The sequence below is a fragment of the Papilio xuthus genome, unplaced genomic scaffold, assembly GCF_000836235.2.
Source record: "Papilio xuthus unplaced genomic scaffold, Pxut_1.1 DF827714.1, whole genome shotgun sequence".
Taxonomy (NCBI): domain Eukaryota; kingdom Metazoa; phylum Arthropoda; class Insecta; order Lepidoptera; family Papilionidae; genus Papilio; species Papilio xuthus.
Window position 1 is genome coordinate 992,086 of NW_013530935.1, and position 18,570 is coordinate 1,010,655.

The window sequence follows — 18,570 nt, forward strand, 5'->3', positions numbered from 1 at the left end:
AATAAGATTTTTTTTATGATTGATTAAATAAAAAATTTACTGTTACCGGAAAAAAATAATTACCGTTGATTTCTGAGACAAAAATGTGTAAATAAAACATATCGTTATCTCTCTTAAACGGACATATTGGTCTCAGAAACCCACAGTTAATGCTAATCGCATATTTTGTAATTAAACTCTCGCAAATATAAAAGATGCTTGTTTGTATAAATAACATTGTTCAACTTCCAAGTAATGGAAAGGAATTATTAAAAGTCGTATATCGTTCAAGATCTTCAAAGAATCAGATCGCATAGTTATAATTTTTGAAAACCAGCATTCATCGATGACAATCGTCGTCTATCTGAGGGAGACAGATGTATAATGGATTTATTACTGCTTGATTGTTTGACAAATTGTTGACGTTGAATAAATGGAAGAGACATTTCGAGATGAAAATATAGATTTTATTTTTGAAATAAATATTAATATTATTAATATTTGTATTATAAAATAATTATTTTATATGACTGGGAAGTCATATTCCCAGGGAGGCTTTGGAGTGGAGTGGAAACTTGGTGGCGCTCAGCTACTGCCGACATGAAGGCAATAGGGCTGACATGGCCCGAGACCAAACGCAGAGCCTAAGATAGAGCGAACTGGCAGCGCACTGTGGACGCCCTTTGCCCCACCACGGGGACATAGGACTTTAAGAAGAAGAAGAAAATAATTTTAATTTAATTTAACTTTAAGAAGAAGAAGAAAATAAAGATAAAACTTTTGGAGCAACCAGATAATATAAATTAAGTGAATAATTTCATAAACATTTAAATTGCGTTTGTCAAAATAAAATACGCTGTAAGAACACTTCCAGTGGTTGTATAGCTATGATTAGGGATACGGGTAGGTGATACACAAAAAGTGGTCTCTCCCACGCAGGCGAGCGGGTTCGAGTCTCAGCCTATTGGCTACACTTGAATGACGATACGTCCCAACACCATATGGTCAAACCATCATTTTTTCTTACACCAGTTGTTCGTATTGACAAACTGGTATTCGTATAAAATATAGAATTATTCATATTTTTATAATTTTATTAGTTTTTGTTATAGTTATTGTTAATTATATTTTCTGATTGTAGATAAGATTTATGTGTGTTTCTTTGTTGATATTTAAGTCGAGTTTAATTTTGTTTTGGTTTCTTTTATTGGAAGTCTATAAAAATATTTATAAATTTACACATAGAATCTTGGAAACTGATCCTTTATCATTACTTGAAACAAATAAAACCTAATTCATGATTTACCTTTAACCATCGTTCAAAGTTCAACTTTGAACCGTACAGTCAATTGGATTAAGCCGTCAGTGTTTTAAACTTCACATTTAAGATTTGAGGTTCTTAGTCGCCTCAAGCAGAAAGGCAAACACCGGAACACGAGGTATTGAGGCGTAAAACATCGGCCGTGGAAACCTTTCACGTGCCATTGTGGTGCGATTGAAAATATCAATGCGACCTCCCAGCCGTCGAATGTACAGTCAACAAAAAAATCCTGTTTAGATGAATTATTTACATTTCGTAAAAGTTAATAAATTTAAACGGAGTTCTCATCTTTATTCTTATTCGGTTATAGATTTTAAAGCATTTTTAATTGTGAAATAAATAAAAAAATCGCTGAAGAACTCCACTTCTTTTTAATATTGTTGTTACTAACTTTACTTTTTAAAGCGTTACTAACCGTAGAATTATAATAGTTATGTAATGTGAATTAAATAAACATTATTATTAGGCTACTTTTAGACTATCGAAACGACCACGGGAAAATATGTCATTTGAATCGAAATATATCTAGCAGATAGTACATTGCTTGTTTTTTTGTAGTCAGTACAATGTTGCTACGCGGGGCCATTGTCAAGGCTGACTGCATTGTGTTAAGTCGTCAGCAGATCAAGTGTAAAAATCTCCGATGTTGATGGTATGCTTTGACTTTCATTGTTCTTTATTAAACTTGCGTTATACGCTTCCTAATCTGTAATATGAGTTTATAGCTGTCGCCCGCGTCCTACCGCGGGGGAATTATAAACACTTAGTAAGTAGCCTACGTGTTCTTCCAGACTATGTTCTACATGTCTGTCAAATTTCCTCAAGATCCGTTGTGCCATTCGGGACATAAATTATAACTAACATCCATCCATCCATCCATCTAAACTTTCGCATTTAAATTAGTATAATTACATTTTTAGGATATAATGATATTAATATCAGAAATCAATATCAACTTTATTGGCTGCTTAAATTGTTATTATGTACTCAGTGTAGATAATGAAGTATTTAACTAGTTATTAACACTAAGTGTACTTAAGGATGTATACTGCTGGGGGCGTCTTTCACCTTGCTCCATTACAGACAAGTCTGTACCAGAGCAACCTTCAAGCGCCCACTGCATACTCTCATTTGATTGTTGACGTACTGAAGATATTGTTTAATGAAAGCAATGATAATAGTGTACCTATTTAAAGACCTGTTATTAGAATTAAATTAAGAAAATAGGATTTTTTTCAGCATAATTTTATGACTTACTATAAAAAAATTAGACAATGATTTAACATACTATAACGCCCGTCGGACATTTTTGACAAATCGTATCTAAAGAAGGGAGCATCGGTGGCTCAGGGGTCAAGCAAGGTCCTGGGTTCGAATCCCGCCATGTACTAATGTGTTTTTTAGATTTCCGATTAACATATGTACATTTATCCGACGTTACGGTCCGGTTACGGAAAACATCGTGATGAAACCTACACATATCTGAGAAGAAATTCAAAGGTATATGCGAAGTCAACCAATACGCACTAGATCAGCGTGGTTGACTATGACCTATTCACGCTTAACTTAGGGTAGGTTCCGAGCTTCTCGGTGGGGACGTATAGTAAGCTTATATCTATAGAAAACATTATTATGAGAAGGCTTGCAAAATGAATATATCACCAATAAACAATGACACATATTTTTGATGAAACATAATAACTATGACATCCATAATATCCTTCACCAGCGTTCAAAGGGTTAAAACACGTGTTTAACTAAACTGTCTCTAACGATATTACTTAAGTAGGTAACGAAATCACATATACTTTAGTTTACACATTAAAAATAATAAATATTATAAGGTCAATGAAACAAACACAATAAAAGACAAACTTATTTTGTTTGAATTAACATATTTCTAATCACGTTCTTCAATAAATCAAGTTTGTAAACAAAGATATAAGATTACAATCCATTAGAAAGTGGATAGATGAATGTAATTTATGTTTAAAGGATTTTAAACCATCTTACGATGCAGTAATGTTGAAAATTAATTGCAATATCGTTACATTGATGCAAAAGTTATAAACATAGAGAATTGCTTAATGACTGAATGAATGGTTTTTCAGTATTATGGAATATAAAGTAATTATTGAAGATTCAAGATATGTTATAAACGAATGATCAAAGTTTGCTGGAGAAATGAAGCTCTTTAAGTGTAGGTTTCTGAGACCAAAATCCCCGATTAAAACATGTTGTTATTACTCTTTTGTCAAAGATAATGACAGAGATGACGAGATATTTTATACAGAGATGTTGTGTCTCAGAAACCAACGATATTAGATGTAATTCTTTCGTCGTATGGACATTTTTTAATAGGTTTTCGGTAATATTAATTACTATTGCTTTATCTAAGATGCATTACAAACTGTCCAATAAAACAACATTATTTTTTTCCTTAAAGTTTAGCTTTAGATATTGAATTAATGGTGAACTAATAGATTCGAATTCTGTTGGATAAGTAACGTTACTAATCAAAACAAAATCAAAAACAAACAAACACAAAACACGCACACACATTCTGAAATTCTAAAAATGATAGATGATACAGCTCTTCTTATGTTTATTTTAGAAGAAGTCAACCTACGCTGTGTGTAAGTTGACCAAATATATGCTTTCCTCTCCATCTCCTCGACATCTCCTTAGCTAACTAATATAAAAATCTAAAAAATAATTGCTTTGTTTTATTTAAAAAAAAATTGAGCATGCATAAGTAACATGAAACAAAATGGTGTGTATCTAGTGCTCAACACGATCGTTGTGAATTAAAAAAACAATGCAAGCACAAAAACACGCAAACAAAGAGGCTCACATCAAACGAGCCGAGGCGACAGGCAAAGAGTGCAACAATACAGCAACCGTGCCCGATTCGGACCAGAGGAATGTGGACCGCGCTCTTGATAATATATTCAATTAGGCCATTTGTCATAAAAGCTTTCAATTAATAAGGCAATAAAATGTTTTAGCTGTAGGCAATTGAAAAAAAAATATCTCAATGAAAGACCACAACAAAATAGGTCTTCTTTTGTCCATTCATTTTTAAGGATGATTAGTTTTAAATGATGGTAGGAAAAAGAGTATTATGATTTGATCCACATTCCCCTGATGAAATAAAGTATAATCCGTGCCTGTCAGCTGGTTGAGTCCTTGTGGCACGGACGAGTGCGCAGACCACAGAGAGCGGATCTTATTGAACACCAGGCTATGCCACGCAGCGCTCCTCGCGCCCTCTTCCGGTAACCCTGGAATATCACTCCATCAAGCTAATATCCTCCAAAGCATCGCACGACACGAAAGCCTCGAAATGATCTTACAGATAAAAGATAACATCAATGTAGAATAATCAATGAAGCAGAATTTACAGGCGTAGCGAACTAAAGTTGAACGAAGTTGATTTATTGGGAAACGGCAGCTGTGGCACTGCCTCCGCAGATAAATATCGATGCGGAGTGACGCAATTAATCGAAAATGTAACAGATGTAAAGATAAAGTCCGCAGCCGGCCTGTCTGCGGGGCCGGAGTTGCAAAAGTCTATCGAATCCGTGGCTAGGCTAATAAACACGCAGACAACCGGTCTTTTACGGAACCCCTACGTACATCCGGTGCGGACGGCGTGGGCGAGTGTCGCCGTCGCCATGTCGCAATGGCCGCTCTGTTATTTACGAGCGGGGGGATCACGTCGCGATCGGATCCGATGCGAATAGGTCAGCGATCAATGAATGTTGCACAATTAAACTCACCAGATAGTGGGACGTGGTTCTCGTGCGAATGTCGCGAGGTGCGCTGGCCAAAGGGGCTTCTTAAAGACTTGGGGCTCAGGAAGAATCTCCGCCTTGTGTGGGGAGGTGTAGGGCAGGCCTGGACGTGAGACGAGGGCTGCTTTGGGGGCCGGGGCAGGCGCAGTGGAGACGGGCAGTCATGGTCGCGGGGACGCTGCGGCGAGGGCGTGCAGCGCTCCATACCGGGCCGCCGGGTCTGGCTGTTGCGGGCGCAGATGGGGCAGGCTTCGTTCCTGAACATGCACGAGTAGCACCGCTCATGCCCGCATGTATCGATAAGTTTTCTCTTTTTACCCTTGTCAAAGGGCATGTTACAACTGGGACAGGATGTGCCACCGGTTTCGTTTTCGAGTAGTTGTCGTAATGCAGCCAGGTCTGAAACAAAAAAATTAATATGTTTAATAATTTAAATAAAACAATGTAAATATAAAGTCTGAAATAAATAACTATGTAGCTATTTCAGAGAAAGGATAGATACAATTTAGAAACATAAAAACCACATCATAAATAGAAGAATAAAGGATGCAATCTTTACGACATTAAATAACTTTCTAGAGTACTTTAATGGACAGAGACGAGTAATAATTATATTATAAAGTAGTGATATAACTGAGCAATAGCCGAAGGTAAATTGTAGGAATGATACTAAGTAATGATTAAATAAAATGTAAAAGGTTTCGGTTTAAATTTTAGGTAAATGTAACTCAAAATTAACTTTAAAAAAACTACTTTTCATTTCAAAAGTCGTAATAAATCAGTTTTACAGTTCAATGACAGTTATTGGTAAATACTTTCAGATTGGGACACAATTGATACGCGGATTGCAATTAAAATCATTATCCAGCGCAGGATTTTTGTAAAAAAGTTATTTTATTATCCTTTCATTTTTGATTTTCGAATATTTTTTTTTTAAATTACTAAATAAAAGTCTTGTCAAACTTAATGTTTCTCTTATTCCGCGCGGACAGAGTCGCGGGCGACAGCTAGTATATATATATTTTAACTTGTTATTCCTTGTTGGATTCTTTTTTCTATTATCATGAGTGATTGTTCTCGTAAACTTACACGAAATAGCTTTCATTATATTGACCTTTGCAAAAAGATTACTCGTTCAACTTTATTGATTACGAGAATCTTAAAACATTTTAATTTTTCTTTTAAATTAATATATTATTAATAAATAAATGTAAATTAAATAGTAAGATTAACTATAGATTTATATTTTCAATAAAATGAAGGTCAATAACAAAGTAAGAAAATGATATATAAACACGACGAGCGACGATGAGCGACGTGCCGCGTCCGCGAAATAATACCAGTGCCACTCATCCTGATGAAGGGCCCCCGATGGGCTCGAAACTAGTCGGTGCCGCCACCGGACGAATATACGTGAGTGTTTAGCCGTGTTTATATATCAGTTTAGTATAATGTCTCACGAAAGTTTGAATAATTTAATAAGTAAGAAAGTATTTATTAACGTGTAATCATGTTCTAATTGTATGCAATAGTTATAATTCCTTAAAAAATTACTATTTTAGGTCTTACTCATAGAACTTATGTAAGATGCTTTGATAGTGTTATTTAATAAGTTAGTTTATGAATTATCTTTAAATATAAATAATCCAATCGATTTCTTTTTAAATATTATCGTTATTCTGTAATTTAAAATTAACAAAATTACAAGGTTTTTTTTATAAACTTGATGATACTCACATAATCATATCATTTACTTTTACTGGTTCCTCAAAATAGGGGGCAATTTGTTAATGTCCAATGATAACCGTAATTTGGTAGGTAATCTCCGAAAGCGCAATTAACTAGGACTCGCGTAAAGAGAGAATTTTATTGAACGATCCGATTACTTCATATGAACGCTTTCTCAACAAATTGATTAAAGCTTATATTACAAAATGTATAAGAAAATATTGGTTTAACAACTCAAATAGACATATTGTTTAACCGTAAGTTTCTAAGAACAAAAACTCGTTAAAATCGCAAGAAAAAAAAACATATGTTTTATACAGAGCTTATTGACTCGGAAACCCACGGTTAATGCCTCACTCAAATTTGCCACATACTGTGGGATTCTGAGACCAAGATGTGTTTATGAAATTTATCATCATCCCTCTCTTTCATCTTTGACACAACAGAGATGTTGTAAACGGAGATATTGGTCTCAGAAATCCATGGTACGTGAACATTTAACCACTGAATCCGACAGTTAAAATGGTCTCTTTTACGAGGCTCCATGAGATTGTATACAGCATAATTCATGACAAGTTTAATGGGAGAATAGTGCAGTGATTTCCCCTTCCCTTCTGCACAGTGATGTTATGTTATCAAGACGAGCATGACCTTCAGTAATGAAGTGCGAAGAAGAAGAACATGAGATTGTATTTTGTAAGTTGCTTAACGACTACAATTACCGGGTTTCTAAGATTTACATTGTCTTGTTTACGAAGGACTTAAGAAGAAATCATGACAATAAAAACTACTATAATAGCACATTTTTTTACTTTACTAGAGCGGTACAAATGTTGGACCTTTATTTTTATCATTATCTCTCTTTTCAATCGTATACGAGAGACAGAGATGAAATATTTCTGATAGCTGAGAATAGATTCCGTCTGGCAGAACAGACGCTGAGTCACTGTAATTTTGCTGCCGGTATTAAAAAGAAATCAAATTAAGTTAATCTACTTTTTATAATCGATTTTCGACCTTATTCAATAGGCTATAAAGAGTAGCTTAAGGCTGGGTAATTTTTGGTAAAAGAATTCATTAATTTCGAAGCTATTAGGTTATATCTTCGGGTTGTGGCTAGACGGTATCATTATGTTTTGTTTTATTGTTTTTATTCTGTTGTTTTTTATTGTGCGTTCGTGTTTTGTTTATCTAACTGTAATATGAACGTTGATTGAGTCTTTCTTTATTGACTCATAAAATTAACGAAGCACATTTAAATTAATACTTTCATATAAGATTTTTTTTTAATTATAACGTAACAATCGTAATTTTTATGATGAACTAAACGAAATGTTTTGGTCTAGTCTTTTTTAAAACAACTCATCATCATCATCATCAGCTCACTATACGACCCTAGCGAGAGTCTCGGAGCCTACCCTAAGTTAAGGGTGACTAGGCCATAGTCCACCACACAGGCCCATGTACACAACACATTGATGTATGGCGGGAATCGACGCCAAACCTGCAGATTAGTCATGTGGTTTAACCCCTGAGCTACAGACGCGAATCCAAGTTAATGAAATTCTACGGTTATGGATGGTTGTTTGTTTGAAGGTATCTCCAGAACGGCTGAACGGATCTCGATGAAATTTGGCATACATATAGAACATAGTCCGGAAGAACAGATAGGCAAGACGGAGTCGTGGGCAACAGCTAGTTTATTTCTTAACCATTAAACAAGGATCTCTAAATACCAGGAGGTAATGATCATTAGTCAAAAGGAAGTGAGTAACGCTCGGTGTAGCGTTACAGCTAACAAGCTAATTAAGTGTCATTTATTTTTACTACAGCATTAATTGTCCTCGGTACGGACATGGACATTCGGTGGGACACTAGTGAAACGTTTAGACCTCAACACACTAGATTGTATGACAAAATCACCTAATCTTGTCATTTCATTCAACTTTTAATAATGAAAACAATTTTTTACGAGCATGATTACATAACATTTTTGGAACTCACAATTTCACACTGAATATTATAAATGCGAATATTTAGATGTTTGTTAGAAGAAATCTTGATTGAATTTGGCATAGATGTAGAACAATCTGGAAGAACACATAGGTTACTTATTAAGTTTTTTTTTCATTACGCGCGGACGGAGTCGCGGGCGACAGCTAGTTTAGAATACATTTTATTAAACAGTAGCGTTATTATATTTAAATGATATAAACCAATTTAATTAAATAGTAAATTGTTAAGTTTCGTTTCGTGGCCGAGTTAATAATATAGAGAGACCTGTTATTTGGTTAATAAATACTTGTATTGAAATTTGCATATTAATACCATTTATCTAAGTTAACGGATATATTCCTGAAAAAAAAAAACATATAACGATGAATAACAATTTGTACCCAATTTTTTTACAAAATTTTGTCAAACTGGTTTAATAATTTTTGGAGGTTTTTTTTAAACTGTCCACAGATATCCGCAATTGCAGATGCGTTGCCTAACTTTAATCGACGGAGGCAACTGACAGAGGAGGATGTTTCCACTTTCTGTGTCTATTATTTTACTAATCTATAATTACTAATCTACTACCCCTTTCCATCCTTTTCTAATAAGAAAATTATAACAATGGAAATAGGCCTAAAAATTTAGCCTCTGTAACGCACACTCATCACTTGAAGCCTGGATTTGTTTACACTTCTGGCGTGTCGTCTGTGTGGTTGTGGTATTTCACCAGATGAGCCGACCCATTGTACAACAGATTTTGTTGTTGGCATCTACCACTGTTAAAACTTTTGAATGGGGTCTTTTATTTTAAGTAACGTAAGTTACGAAAAAAAATTCTTTATGATAATTTTAAAACATATTTTTGTAAAAATTTACAATTCGTTTATTTTTTATTTTTTTAAATAAATAATTTATTTTGCGGGATATCGTTAGTGTAGCCCCCAGGGATGTTTATTAGAATTAATTTGTTGGGGTCATTGCTCTATGTTAGAGTTAAGTACCAATATGTTAGAGTTAAGTTACGGGGTAAGTTAACCGTAAACCAAACGGTGAGTCAGTTTGTAACTATTTAATTTTAACTCACAAACGACGCCGTGTCGCCTAGACTGTGGTACCTATAGCAGAAGAAAATTTTATCAATATTAAAAAATACAATAATTAAACGATATTTTTATATAGAAAAAAGACGTAATAATAATAGGTACAGTTTACAAAATCATCATATGAATATCTTTTTTCAATCACTTTTTATTCCTTACTTTTCCTTATAAGATAAAAATTTTATCACTACATAATTATATAACGTAATATAGATTAAAAAGTGCAAATAATTTATAGATAAAATTACGGAAACAACTTGCAAGGTCGCCATTTTGACCTATGAACTGTCAGTGATATATAATTAATGATGTCACTGTTTATTTTATATACACATAAAGTATATAACCAAGAAATAATATATAATAGCGAGCACGTAAATTTGGTACTCATTTACGCATAAAAAATAATTTTAAAATTTCAATCGGTACGACATATCTGAGTTACATAATCTTTGTCGTACGTCAGTTTTGACGTTTCCAAAGAATAAAGGGTCCGTGGGCGAGTTGACAGGTGCACTTACTGGCATCGAACGTGGGCCATTGTATTCATATTACGCTATTAGCCGCGTTATTAAGATGGAAAGTCGTGGGAACTTATGCTTAATTTTCATATTAATTGCTAGAGTGGTTTTGTATAGAGTTTTTATGTTGCGTGCTGTGATCGCTGTTATTAGACATAATTATATTTTGTAAGACGTTATTTTACTGTTATAGACAAATGGAGTCTGTTTTTACTTGTCTATTTCTTAGGCAACACGTCGTTCTAAATACTGAGTTTTGAGTACGAATTAAGTTTTTTTTTGATTCCTATCGTTTTCTGAACTCGGAAGGTCCTTATCACCCGTAAAGTTCGCTACTGTGGCTGATAAAGGTGATTGTCCGATTAAGTTCTGTCCCGTACCGTTGTCCGATAGTACGCCACTTAGCGGCCGCCGCTCGATCGTAAATCCCTCGCTCCGTCCGTGTCGGCTGACTTGTTGCGTCGTGACTCAGTTTTGGCGGATCCGACATGATTCTAACAGAAATCATCTACTATTGATACTCGAAGGTATAGCAAAAGAATAATTAAAATACATTTTGTATGTATAATTATTGAGAGATTTTGATACAAAATTTTAAAAAATAACTCGAATTCATTCACAATAACAATATCCTAAAAGTATTTACATTCACGCTGTCCGATATGAAAACTAAATCAAATTTATAAAACGTTCAATACTTTAGGGGTTGTTCATACTACATGTGACTCCTCCAAAAAAACTTTCACAAAATATTCATATTTACTTTCGACTTACATTCGAGTTATTATAGTACTACCGTAACCTGTGCTCATTTCGTGATGAGTCAAGATGACAATCAGGGATGTGATCGTGAGTACAAATTGTAATACAGCTCGGTTTCGACACCACGACTCACCAGGTGACATCGTGGCGATGATATCAATGCGGTGGTGACGTGCTTAGCGCCGACAGGAAAAATAACGGTCACGGTCGTAGTACAGTTATTTTAATAAATAAGTACACTGTTTTATCCTTTACAGTATTTAAATGAAAAAAACTAGTTTCTTAAAGATAATCCCATAGTTCAATTAAATATTTAGGAAGTATTACACAGATTTATCTATGGTTTCCAAGACGTAAATTCCTGTATAAAACATATCGTCATTTCTATAATTATCTTTGACAAAACAGAGATTAAATATTGTTTCAGTATTTTGTCTCAGAAACCAACATTCAGTCTTTACCTGTATAACACATCTTACTCGTATAGAAAGTTAAACTTTCGTAAATGTTATTATATTTAAGTACTTCTTATTAAGTACTTCTTATTAAATACTCGTATATAAATACTGGTCTTAGTAAATACCCATAAGGGTTTCACCAATTAAATTGGGGCGCGGTCCTATTTAGGCATGGACAATGTACAACTCTAATGAGGGTCTGACCGGGCCACAGATAACGTCAATTCTGACGTAACCACTGCTCCAGTGGAAACTTACGTAAGTTTGGTTTATTGTTTTTTAATAAGACTTATTTAAAGTACTCGAGTTATTAATAAAATGTTACATGTGATTATTTAAAAATATTGTTTAGTTGTATTGCTTAATAATTTGTATTTAAGCTTTTATTTGTTATCTTACTAAGAAAAATATATTCGACTCAACGACAAAATAAATGTCTTATATGTTTAACATTTATGTCAAATATTTCATTTCCACATTTTTTTCCACACTTAATTGTCCACAAAACAAAGCCTTTAGTGTTTTATCTCTTACTAAATTTACACTAAGGGAACCACTTTGGCTTTGGTACTGTAAACGTAAAACTCTATTTATGAGGTATTTGAAAAACGTAGAATTGCTCTACGTACGAATGTCAGTGCACAAATTGCGAAGCCCTTGGTATGTGAGTCGTGATAATCTCGCTGTGTCAAGCCGATTACAATCCGCAATCGTGTGAAATAAAAGAATTTACTCTCATTAGCAGGCGAAGAGCCAATAAACAGTAAATAAATATTGCATTAAAGTAATAGCATTGAAAAATACATCCTTTTTAAATCTTGGTTTTATTTTTTCATATATTCAAATAGATGTGTCGGTTTTTTAATCATAGTTATGGACACAAGAAGTAGTAATCATGTTAGAGAGGGCAATAAACAATACATAAGTTTTCATACATTTTAGTCTTGGAAAATAAGTTTTGACATTGGACATCAACCTATAGAAATGTGATTTCTAAGACTATGACAGGGATATATTTATACAGAGATTTTGGTTTTAGAAACCAACGGTAAGTGTTTTCAATAACATCCCTGTACATTTCACAGGAGCTTGTGTGTACCACATTGATTGTGTACAATTGTATTCATAAATTAACGATATACATCATCATGTTGGAACATTTCGATCGCTCGCTGCGTGAAAGCATTTGATTTATTACATCTCGTGGCTGCGTACAAAGCGTGACTTGTATATTGAATTTAATTTCTATACGTGGTAATGCGTGCTAATGGTGCGGTAGCATATTTACGGGGCTCACGTGATGGTGTTTTGACTATGAATAATTACGTGCTTTCTTTATTTAGATCTTATTCTAATATGAGTAAAGCGTAATTTTCATTCATTTTACAACACAAAAAACTATTTCTGACAAGATATCTGGATTCCGTAGTACACAATTAAACATCCAAATATCATACCTTATAAATGAGAATGTTTAGTTGGATGTATGTTTGTTTGAAGATAACTCCAGAAAGGCTGAACAGAACTCAATGAAATTTAGCATACATATAGAGCATAGTGTGGAAGAACACATAGACTAAATATGTTTTTTAATTCCGCGCGAACGGAGTCTTGGACGACAGCTAGTCATTCTATAATTAATACTTCGTTCAGATTTCGTAATATGCCGATGATGGTTTCTATCTGTTTAATTGGAATCAGTGTCCGTTATTTATAATACATACAGCTATAAAATGAAACTATAAAATACAATGTCTACGAATACTAATATGTATATAACAGCTATCACAATAGCGTAACTAATTTGGTCATAAAGCCAATCGTCTTGTCATGGATGCAAACATAATCAAGACTTCGATTCAGCCATCACCCATACTAATTTCTAACACGTAAAAGACATTTTGAATTAAAATGTCAGCTGGCAAAGGCACCGGCTTACCCTTTATGGTAACTTGTGCAAGTCCCCGATTGATATTAGCTGTTTTGTAACTTATAAAGCAGCGTATACATTGTACAATTGACGTTAAAAATTAATTCATTTGTACAAATTAGAGGTTACAAAGCTATAAAACGAAAAGCTTAAAAAAACAAATGATGCTGTAAGAAAGCGTCTAACTAGTCGTGTTAATTCAAAGGATTTAAGATTAACCGGCTTTAAGTATTAAAATCTTCAATATATTTCATAATGAAAGAAGAAAGTGGTAAAAATTTTTTAAAGTCTAAACTGAAAATCTATTACGTACCAAATATTTATGTAGGTTTAAACTACATTTTTATACACAACATTACTAAATGTTTAGTGTAAATGCTCCTTTAGTTTATCTTAAGCTGACGGAAAAGGAGCGAATATAATCTTCACGGCAATACAAATATTCTTTGTCACACAAGATATCACGATTAGCATAGATTTCGTTAAATATTAATGGACACACTATCACGGATTTGAAACTGTTATAAGCTTAAATGTATTCGGAAATTTTAATACCTAAGCTTTGAATATAAGGTTAAGCATCTAATATCTATAAAATCTGTACTTTTAATAAAGTCATCTAAGATGTGTACCTAGGCATAGATAATGGAAATGGAATCTTTCAATTTACTTTAGAAGTTCACTGTACTAATTTTATTTACTTTATTTAAATTATTAGTTTACTTTATACTAGGAAATAAATTATATTCAAAAAAAAATTGTTAAGTTACAAATTAAATGTTAAAATTGTGAGTTACGTTTATTTACATAGGAGCCGGGGCTTTTTTACTAAGTCTCACTATAAAGATTGCTCAATTGTACAATTTCAGTGTAATCTAATTATTTTACGTCAATAAAAAAACTTAATGTTCTACATCTATGCCTAATTTGATCAATATCCGTTGAGTCAACAAACATCCATCCATCTAAACATTCGCATTTATAATATTAGTATACAAAATAAAAATGTCAAAGTTGTCTATACATTAATTTTTACTCTTAAAATAAAACTTACAGACCAAATTCACTGATTTTATCTTTATCCTTGGATTTTAAAACCTGTTGCGTATCAAACCTTATTAAAGGTTTAGGAAGGCTGATTTATTGAAGGTATAAAAGTCGTGTCATCATAAAATATCGGGCATTTATATGCAGTTTCCGTTTCGAAATGTAAAGTAAAAGAAATGACAAATGGATTGTTGTAAAAAGCATACTCTGTTTTTTGGTCGATTTGCAGCCGTGACTAATGTATGTTTAGTTAATAAATTATTTGATAAAATGTATAAGATGTAATTTATTTGGTTGCACAGTCATAAATTTACAATTTTAGAAAAAAAAATATGTGATTTTTTTCTAGAATGATCGATCTAATGTCGTTTTTTAATTTCATAATTAAAGGCCAAGTACTATTGATAGTTGGTTCTCGTTGGACCGATCGGTTTAGACTTTAGAATTAAAATTTTCATCAAAAGAAATGAAAGGGCTTATTGATTTGAAAGTATGCTGTTATTTGAATCCAAATAATAATGCAATAAAAACCTTTTAAAGCGTACAAAATGTATAAATTACTCAACACAGCGTTACTTACCGTAAAATTATCTTATTTATAAAACTTAAGTAAAGAAAGCAATCTTGATTGTATAAAGGACTAGCTGTCGCGTGCGACTCCGTACGCGTGGATATATAAAAAAACTTAATTAGTGTAGTGTACATCCACATCACATCCATCTAAACATTCGTATTTATAATATCAGTAAGTCAAATAAAAAGGTATAAATTCGATAAAAAAAATGAATAAACAGTATCCTATGTCCGTCTCCTGGCTCTAAGCTACCTCCTCACCAATTTTCAGGCATATCGGTAAAGCCGTTCTTGAGTTATAAATAGTGTAACTAACACAACTTTCTTTTATATATATAGATTTTAATACCCAATTACGAATGGAAGCTATAGCAAATAAATTGCTATCTAAAAAAAGTATCACGGAGATCAATCGTATATAGAATTTTGTGATAAACAATCTTGAAAGCGGACCGCCTGTAGCGGTGAGTTCGATACCGTACATTTTAATTGGCTATGGAATAAAAGTACGTTTATTTAGCTAATTATCTGATGTTAAACACGATAATACTTTGAAAGCTATTATATTTATAATTTTTAATTGATTAAAAAGTTCGACTTTTTCTCCCACCTGGGGTTATCGAGATAGTGATCGTCACCAGTTTTTTATGGATATAAAATTATGTCAATATTAGTATCGTATGGATTAAAATGGTAAAGCTTGATTCAAAAACAAGATGAATAAAAGTGGAGTTTAAATTTGGATTCTGCACAACTTATTCAGGACGGTAAAGTTTTCAAGTCTCGTATGTGTGTTTTGTAGAACAGCCGTCGTCGGCGTCTACGTCAGTATGGCTTTTTAAAATAAGCCTATAATATTCTTGCGAGCGTCGGTGGCTCAGGGGTCCAAGCACTTGACTTGCAATCTGCAGATCCTGGGTCCGAATCCCGCCATGTACCAATGTGTTTTTCGATTTCCGATTTACATATGTACATTTATCCGACGTTCTTACGGTGAAGGAAAACATCGTGATGCTGCACATATCTGAATAGAAAATTCAAAGATATGTGTGAAGTCAATCAACCCGCACTTGGCCAGCGTGGTTGACTATGGCCTAATCACCCTTAACTTAGGGTAGGCTCCGAGCCCCTCGGTGGGAACGTATAGTGAGCTGATGATGATTCCTGCATACATCATCTTTGAGTACAAATCCCATCAAGGTCGGTTCAGCTGTTTCAGAGATTATCCGAAACAGAGGCACATTTGTGAACAAAGACAAAAAAATTATAAATAGTTTTTTTTTTAAATCAAATTATGAGTATTTTGTTTTAGATATTACACATACAGACACTTCAATTTTATTTATTATATTGTAACATATAGGTAGTGTTAGCTTTTGAGTACAAAATCTGGTGAACTCATAGGACATTTATGATCCATAAAACAAACAACGTTTATTTAAATTGTGAAATAGTTACAATGTTTAGCAATATTATTGGCAAATTTATGAACAGTATTATAATATTGCATTAAATGTAATGCGTGTGTGGTCTGACATAGAATTGTTTCATCGGGTTACTGAATATCTGAAGATCGTAAAATACTAATACACGTAAACAAGATTTAGTCGTAAAACTTAGAGAACGATAAAGTTCTCTTTTGTCTATGATACGATATTGTTTCGATGAATTGCAATCGACTATAGTAATTGACATAGGTTGTAAATTGTTTTAGGTAATGATATTTACCAAAATAAATTTTAAAATACATTTATCATAGCAATGGAAATTCAGATTTAAATCGATACGTAATGGGACTACTAATATTTTATTAATATTATAAATGTGAATGCATGTATATATTTCTTACCACGTATCTCCAGAATGGCTCAACAGATGTAGAACATAGTGGAAAAAACCACATCGACTTCTAAGTTTAATTATGAACGGACGGAGTCGCGGTAAAAGGTAATAGTAAAAAAAAATGTTAAAAAATTTACGTAATATCTAATTGTCAATGTCAAGTGTAAATATTTGACAGTTGCTGTCACTGCCTAATACTTTTAAACTTATATAGATTTGCATAATTTGAAGATTACTTTTTTCGAGATTAGATCGGATTAAACTGCAAAGTGAGTGATGGCGCCACTGTTTTAAATACAGGCATCTGATTGGCTCACATAGCAATCAGTTGACATTTTAATATGACAGTTGTAGTTCGAATTTCAGCCACATATACGTCAATTTTTACTGTTTTGACAACACTATGTTAAAATTTTAAGTAGTAATTTTTAATCAACATATACTGTCTACATTAAATCGCCTGTCATTTGTAAATTACTAATTTAATGTGCGATTAATTCAAGTAGGACGTACATTCGGATGTCAGAATTGTCCTAAAATTGCAATTTTAATCTAATATATTCATAATTAAAGTATTACGAATATTTAAAGGCTGGCTGCATATAAACTTGGCAAGACAAAACAGGTTTCTTATAAAATTGTTTACTGGTCCTCGGCTCGCGTGTTTCAAGTTAATTGTTTTAAACTCAATTTTTATTTCTCAATATTATTATTCTGTGTCATATTAAAATTATAATTGTGTCTACTCATACAATCTTCAGTTAACTTTTTTATGTCAAAATTAAAGTAAATTTTTATGTAATAAGTAGATTGGAAGAATTGTCAATTTAGTTGGCCGCTTACTCGTTTGCCACCTTATACTATAAAATAAAATAAATTAGGGATTTGAGTCACTCCGAAAGGAATGTTTTCGATGTGCCTACATCATTAACTTGTTGTGACCCTAAAACATTTTTTAAAGACAACGTCCAGTAAGTCATAGACAAGGTTTTACTAAACTATACGAAGCTTAGTACCAAGATAAACTTTATGGGCGGTTGCATACATCTCTTGGGCAGTTTAACTGCGTTTCCCGTAAGCCCTTGTTAGAGATTGATGCAGCATAATTACAGGGTTCAAAGACAGGCTATCTATCGTTTCTTAAGTCTACATTTGCTAACGTATCGTATTTTTACTATGTTGCTTTGGTTATTGTATTATACTTAAATGCAGGCTTAAATATCTTTATGAGCTTATAAAATGTACCGAATTTTATATTTCGGTCAGTTATATTAATAAGATACAAAAGAAATTATAATTTATTAATTAAATTTATTGCAAATGTAATAAAGCATGGATACAGTTTGATCTTTTAATCCTTTAGTCTGTATTTTATGGTATTCTGGATGATATCGTATTTCATGTCAGCAAAAGTGTTTGTAGCAAATAACAAGATTATTGAAATATCGCATATACAAAATATAGTAACTTCTTAACTATAATTGTGGCAAGATTTATTTTGAAAAATATATTTT

General features: G+C 33.0%; 1 protein-coding gene across 4 annotated transcripts in view; it reads right to left on the reverse strand.

The window, feature by feature from the left end:
• Window positions 1-18,570, reverse strand: part of rols (zinc-RING finger and ankyrin repeat domain-containing protein rolling pebbles) — a 144,096-nt gene that overhangs the window by 8,402 nt on the left and 117,124 nt on the right. For 2 of the 4 annotated variants that reach the window (XM_013310732.1, XM_013310734.1), the window contains exons 2-3: window positions 5,083-5,496; window positions 4,471-4,584 (exon numbers count right to left, since the gene is read on the reverse strand). In XM_013310732.1, the coding sequence (XP_013166186.1) occupies window positions 4,471-4,584; window positions 5,083-5,496 (528 nt within the window). Of the gene's footprint in view, window positions 1-4,470; window positions 4,585-5,082; window positions 5,497-9,907; window positions 9,939-18,570 lie in introns of all 4 variants that reach the window. The other 2 variants (XM_013310735.1, XM_013310733.1) reach the window with 2 other exon arrangements.